Here is a 6080-nt window from a genome sequence, read left to right on the forward strand (position 1 = left end):
CCTCACCTAGAACCGCCAGGACCAAGAGGGCACCTTTCTCTAACAGGCCTAGTAAGTACAACCCGTGGGCTAGCAGTGGCCCTTGGACTTTGCCGGGCCAAGCCTCCGGGTTTATGGGAAACCACCAAGAAACCAGTCAGAGCTCTCCAGGACAAGACAAACCAGGGCTGACTTTGCAGAGGCGCTCAGAGAGGTTCCCAGGCCTGGCAGCGAGGTGCGTCCTCTTGCTGCGGGCAGTTAGGAGGAGGGCCCGGTCAGGGCGGAGAGGCCGTGTCTCTCAGCCTGGCCTCTCTCCAGCAACCGAAGCAGGTACCCACCAACACAGCACTTTAAAAAACACTCGAGACACAGACCCAAGCTGGGCTTTATTGAAATGCCGAGAGCAGGCACATGACAAGGTAGTGAAGGAAGGCAGGAAGGTGGTGCAGGCTGTGAGGTGACAGGGACAGGCAGACCCCGTGTCCGTGGCCCTGGCATCCTCCTTCTTTGCCAGGGGTTGAGTGGGCACAAATCACCGCCCCGTCCGAAAACAATGCCATGCTCGGGCCTGCAGGGCCTCTGCGCCCTGGGCCGTGGAGGTTCCCAGGAGAGGGACCGGAAGCACTACGTTTTCTCTCGTGTGAGGGAGAAAGAGAAGAAAGGGAGGGCTGCAGGAGGGGCAGGGATACCCAAGGGTGAGGGTCGGCCAAGGAAGGTTCTCCTCCTGGGTGTCGGCACCCAGACTGAGGTCCTGGACGCCAGAGGGGAGCAGCAGCAGAGGCTGAGGGTCCAGCCCTCGGAGAGCCAGAGCCTCCGGGTGATGGGGACTTGAGTCAGCCCTGATCAGAGGGCAGAAGTTCAAGGGGATCGAAGATGCAGGCAGTTCCGGAGTGACCGAGTCCTCAAAGCTGGGGGACTTGGCCTCGTGGAGACAGGGAAGAGCAAGACGGGAGGATCCATCCCCAGCAGGGGGCCCAGAGGGTGGTGGTCCGCGCAAGGCCCTACTAGGTCAGTTCCACATTGTTGGCACGGTCCAGCACACGGGAGCCCCGAGCACTGCCCCCTAGCTGGAAACGGCTCTCATAGAGAGTGGGGCAGAGGTGCCAGCGGTTGGCCCGGTAGATGCCCAGGTAGGTGTAGACATCGGGCTTGTAGGTGAGCAGGCACTTGATGCCTGCCGCACGGATGGCGGCGTCTGCCTCCAGCACACCCAAGCGGTCCGTGAAGTCATCCGTGTACACGCAGATGACCTGGCGCCCGCCCTCCTTGGCCCGTGGGCTCACCTTGGCCACCTGAAGCCGGCCTTCCACCACGGCCCGAGCAATGCCAGCCCAGGCGTGGTCCAGCTTGAAGCCAGGCGCCAGGTGCATCAGCCACTTGCCTGAGAGCACCTGGTGGGTGATGGCCAGCTGGCGCAGAGTGGCTGGTGTGATGGGCCGCCCACTGGTCTGCAGAGCCTCCCAGGCTGCCTGCAGGCCCTGCACGTCGCCGGAGTTGGGGACGTAGCCCTGCCCATAGGCTGCAATCCAGCCCACTGGCTCAGAGTTGGGCGAGTTGGGGTCCCCATAGCGCGTAACTTGGGAAGGTGGGTACTTGGCCAACCAGGCATCCAGCTCGGAGGCAGGTGTGGTGCGTGCATCAAACACCAACCAGGGGTCCATGTCAGCTGCCATGGCCTCCGCCGCCAGGTGCTCAGCAGTGAAGCCATCCTCCCGGCCGCCTGGAGAGTCCTCCTCCTCCAGCTCCTCACCTGGCTCTATCCTGCTATGAGGGAACCGAGTTAGGGTTCATAGCGGATCTCCAGCTTGCTGGGCCCTAGTGGGTACCAGGCACCAAACTAAACTGTGTGGCTTTTGGCAAGGCTAAATGTAAACGTCCCAGTACCTCGGCTGCCTCGTATTTATAATGGATAACAACTGTTCCTGTCTCACAGTGCTGCAGACAATGATGTTACTACTACTCTCCCTGAATTACAGAAAAATGAAGCTCGGCCGAGAAGGGTCTTACCCAAGGTCACACCTATGGTGGTCGATAGGGGCCAAATGTTAATTCAGGTGTGGGAGCAATTGGCCCAGCTACCCTTCCGGGCCCCGCCAGTGACTGGCAGGTATCCCGAACGCTGGCATTCAATGCAGGGAGGCGAAGGAGCCCTGGTTCGCGCAGCACCGAGGCAGGCCCCACAGGGCCAGGCCTCCCGGGCGGCCGTTATCCAGCCCACTTAACAATGAGGACACTGAGGCCCAGAGAAGGCAATGACGGATCCGAGGCCTGGAGGGCGATGCTCGGGTTTGAACTCAGGCCTCTTAGAGCCTTCAGGAGGGCCGCGCCCCCGCCACTAGCTCCCACGGCCAGAGCTTGGTTCCCGCCCGGCCCTGCCCCCTCCCGCCGCCCTGCGGTCACCTTCGGCCTTCGCTGCGCTCGGCACCGGCCCAGCTCCGGGCCCGGCTCCGCTCCTGCCGGGGCTCCGCGCCACCGCCGCCGCGCCCCACCCCCGCCACGGCCGCCGCCGCCGCCGCCATCTTAGCGCCCCGCCGCTTCAACAACAACTTTATAGACAAGCGCAGCGCGGGGCGGGACCACCGGGCCGCCGCAGCCGCGCCGCGGGGCGGGGCCTGCCGGGGAAGAGGCGGGGCCGTGCTGACCTCAGGGGCGGGGCCAGGGGGGACCGGGAGGGGCCCGCCCGCAGGAGGCGGGGCTAACGTCCGCTCTTCTGGCCGGGGGAACCGGCAGGATTGCCGGTGCTGTCACGGGCTGACGCGCACCGCCTCGGAGGCTCCGAGGGAGGGCACTCTGGCCCTCTGAGCGGCGTCCCCACCGGCGGCGCTAGGACCGCGTGGGGCGCGGCGGGGGCGGAGCCGGCGGCACCAGGACCCAGGGGAACCTCGGCAGGCAGGAGGCGAACAGGCCCCGGGGCCGGGAGGCTGCTGGCGGCGGCGGCGCTGGGCCCGGCGCGGCGAGAGTCCCGGAGATGCCGAGCAAGAAGAAGAAGTACAACGCGCGGTTCCCGCCGGTGAGCACGTGGTCGGGGCCGTAAGGAGAGGGCTCGGCTCCCGGGAGGCTCGAGCCCAGGCCCTGCTTGAGGGCGGGCGCATCGCAGTGTTAGGGGGCCCAGACGCCCCGCCCCCTTCTCGGCCCTCCCCACATCGGTGCCCCCCGCCCCCTTTTCTCCGGGATACCCCCTCGCTTCCCCAACACCCTTCTCTGGGGTAGAGGTGACGGGATCCGAGCTCTCTGCCTCCTCCCCAGGCGCGGATCAAGAAGATAATGCAGACGGACGAAGAGATTGGAAAGGTGGCGGCGGCTGTGCCTGTCATCATCTGTATCCTGTCGGGGGCTGGCCGGGTCGAGGGGTGTGGGGAAGGGAGGCAGCCCAGAGTGGGCTGGAACTCCACTCCTGCGTTCTCCTTGACGGCCCTGAGCCCGGGCGCTGGAGCTCTTCCTGGAGTCGCTTCTGAAGAAGGCCTGCCAGGTGACCCAGTCCCGAAACGCCAAGACCATGACCACATCCCATTTGTAAGTGGCGAGGAGATGAAAGGGCCCTATGGGGCTCTGCCCCAGAAGTTCACACGCTTAAGAGAGGCTGTGCCCTAGTCGGGCCCCAGGGCCGGGAGGCTGCAGGTGGGAGACGACTGGGAGATCAGCAAGGCTTTAGAGGCCGGTGGGTTTGATCTCGGAGAGAAGGGGTTGGGCCTTACAGCACAAAGGCGAGGTCTGATGGTGGAAATGGGGTGGAGGTTTTCCAGCCTTCGTCCTTCTGACATCCCGAGCTTCTTGCTGCCCATTGCTGAGAGCCCAGACATCTGAGCCCTGCCAGATGCCGTGCCCTCCCCCCGCCCCTTTCAGGAAGCAGTGCATTGAGCTGGAGCAGCAGTTTGACTTCTTAAAGGACCTGGTAGCATCCGTGCCTGACATGCAGGGGGATGGGGAAGACAACCATATGGATGGGGACAAGGGTGCCCGCAGGTGAGGAGCCAGGGCCAAGTGTCCCTCGGTAGAAGGCCAAGGCCACTACAGGAATGGGAGGTGGCTGGGGGTGGTGAAGGAGCAGGGAGATGGACTGTACCTTCCCAAAGGGGCCGGAAGCCAGGTGGCGGCAGCCGGAAGAATGGTGGGATGGGAAGCAAAGGCAAAGACAAGAAGTTGTCGGGGACGGATTCAGAGCAGGAGGTGAGTGAGGCCCCCAGCCCTCTGTCCTGCTCCTCCAAGCTGGCCAGAGGCCTGATCCCATCCTCACCCGTGACCTCTTTTTACCTCGGTTGCTTTGTTCGTAAGTGGGGGCTGTGGAGGTCACCCTCCTGTCCCTGCCCCTCCAGGGGTCTAGGCTTTCCAGTGATGGGTCCATGCCCTTCTTGTCATCTCTGACCCCTGCCTTGCTCCCAGGATGAGTCTGAGGACACTGACACTGACGGGGAAGAGGAGACACCACAGGCCCCACCCCAGTCCAGCCACCCCCCTGCCCCCTTTCAGAGGTAAGCAGCTCAGTGGCTCCAGGAGGGGACCGGCAGACTTGTTCCTCCCACCTCCCTGGCCCCTTGCTTCTGTTGCAGATCTGGGGAATGGGAAGGGGGGAGCTAAGGTGGGCTTACAGACAAGAGACTGTGCTCTCAGAAGGGCCCTTCTCCCTGGCGAAGAAGGGAGATGGATGGGCCTGGGCGGGGGCTGTGGGACCTGGACTTGGCCCCTGTTTGGTTCAGAGGGCGTGGGCTTTGCGCTGCATGTGTGGAGGGTGGGGTGGGGCTCAGTGGGCACTGGAGAGTGACCTGACCTTCCTCTCCTGCTTTCTGCCCTGCAGCCCCCCAACACCCTTCATGCCCTTCACCTCGACTCTGCCTCTGCCCCCGGCACCCCCGGGCCCCTCAGCGCCCGATGCAGAGGACGAAGAGGACTATGACTCCTAGCACCCTCTGCCCCCCAGGCCACACCCCCTTTTAGTTGATTTTAGTTGTTCTGGGGGGAGGACAGCTGTTCTTAAATTTATTAAAAAAAGAAATAAAAGGGGACACCCGTGTCTGTCCCAGCCTCTGTCCAGGGCATTGTGGCCACCTTCCCATCCATCGCCTGCCTTCCCCACGCTGAGCAGTGAAGGGAGGGGCTGGAGGCCGTGCGTCTGCCGGGGCAGGACCAGGGGTGCTGATGGAATGAAGGTGGGCGGAGTGGTATGGGGCCGAGCCAGCAGGTGCTTGCTGGTCATGCCCGGGGACAACCTGTGTCTTGTTGTGTGACCCTGGGCAGGTCCCACCCTTCTCTGAGCAGTCTCTTCTCACCTCTCCGATGGAGACCCTTCTGCCCTGCCGTGGGCCACTTCACGGGATAGACAGCAGGAGCAGCAGAACTGTGGCTGGAGCACCGCCTGCCGCCGTGAGGGGTGGGGGAAGGGGCGGTGGGAGCAGTCGGGTGAGGTTGTGCAGGGTGTCCGGGCTTGTGCTGCGTGGGCTGTGCCACTGGTGCTCAGCCTGTGCCTGTTCCGGAGCACAGATGTGCTCTCAGGGTGCGACAGCTCGGTGAGGCCGGGCCGGGGGCCTGGGGAGCAGTGGTAGGACTTGCACCGGCTCGAGAGAGCTGGCGGCCGACTGGACGTGAGCTGACAGGGAGGGAACCCTCAAGAACTCGCGGGTTTCTTTCTGTGGCCACTTGGGCAGGGGCCTTTTTTAGTGGGGACACAGGAGGAAGAGCAGGGTTGGGCCTGAGGGTCCTAAGTTAGGCTCTGAGGGATCCAGGGTGCCTGGGGCTGCTGAGGAGGGGTGCAGAGCGGCTCCTTGGAAACTGGGGGCCTAGAGAGGAGGGGACCTCATGCTGCAGGGAGGGGCGGTCCATCAAAGGAGACTGAAGAGCAGCCAGACCCAGGGGCTCCCCCCAACTGGAGCCACTGGTGGTGCCCACCCAGGGGTGCTGGGAGGCGGGAGAGCCAGCTGAACGCCAGGACCCCTTGCAGGCGCTAGGGAAGCCTTGCCAGAGCTGGCTCGGTGGCTCGGTGGTTGGCGAGGTTGGTGAGGAGGGGGCGGAGCTGGCGGTGAGAAAGTGAGGTCAGCAGCAGCAGCAGCAGCAGCAACAGCAGCAGTGGCTGCGACACTGCCCCCGGCTGTGACACGGAGAGAGCAGTG

General features: G+C 64.2%; 2 protein-coding genes across 3 annotated transcripts; one reads left to right on the forward strand and one right to left on the reverse strand.

The window, feature by feature from the left end:
* Positions 1–343: 343 nt before the first annotated feature.
* On the reverse strand, positions 344–2566 carry C6H11orf68 (chromosome 6 C11orf68 homolog). 2 transcript variants are annotated; one of them, XM_028517242.2, is made up of 2 exons: positions 2380–2566; positions 344–1743 (listed from the first exon to the last, which is right to left on the reverse strand). In XM_028517242.2, the coding sequence occupies exons 1-2, from the start codon at positions 2496–2498 to the stop codon at positions 984–986; spliced, it is 879 nt and encodes a 292-aa protein (XP_028373043.1). In that variant the 5' UTR covers positions 2499–2566; the 3' UTR covers positions 344–983. The 2 variants fall into 2 exon arrangements, with proteins under 2 accessions (XP_028373043.1, XP_028373044.1); XM_028517243.2 differs by having other exon boundaries at positions 344–1740; positions 2380–2563.
* Positions 2567–2685: 119 nt separating this feature from the next.
* DRAP1 (DR1 associated protein 1) lies at positions 2686–4981 on the forward strand. Its single transcript, XM_028515900.2, has 7 exons — positions 2686–2989; positions 3226–3298; positions 3399–3492; positions 3823–3942; positions 4053–4146; positions 4360–4448; positions 4772–4981. Exons 1-7 carry the CDS (start codon positions 2948–2950, stop codon positions 4875–4877), a joined length of 618 nt encoding a protein of 205 aa, XP_028371701.1. The 5' UTR covers positions 2686–2947; the 3' UTR covers positions 4878–4981.
* Positions 4982–6080: the final 1099 nt, after the last annotated feature.

The sequence above is a fragment of the Phyllostomus discolor genome, chromosome 6, assembly GCF_004126475.2.
Source record: "Phyllostomus discolor isolate MPI-MPIP mPhyDis1 chromosome 6, mPhyDis1.pri.v3, whole genome shotgun sequence".
Lineage (NCBI taxonomy): Eukaryota > Metazoa > Chordata > Mammalia > Chiroptera > Phyllostomidae > Phyllostomus > Phyllostomus discolor.

Coding starts and splice junctions, on each gene's coding strand:
- C6H11orf68 (XM_028517242.2), bottom strand. CDS start 2,498: ATGGCGGCGGCGGCGGCGGCCGTGGCGGGGGTGGGGCGCGGCGGCGGT. Junction 1,744..2,379: donor GAGCGCAGCGAAGGCCGAAG/GTGACCGCAGGG, acceptor GTTCCCTCATAG/CAGGATAGAGCCAGGTGAGG.
- DRAP1 (XM_028515900.2), top strand. CDS start 2,948: ATGCCGAGCAAGAAGAAGAAGTACAACGCGCGGTTCCCGCCG. Junction 3,943..4,052: donor GGGGACAAGGGTGCCCGCAG/GTGAGGAGCCAG, acceptor ACCTTCCCAAAG/GGGCCGGAAGCCAGGTGGCG. Junction 4,147..4,359: donor GGACGGATTCAGAGCAGGAG/GTGAGTGAGGCC, acceptor CCTTGCTCCCAG/GATGAGTCTGAGGACACTGA.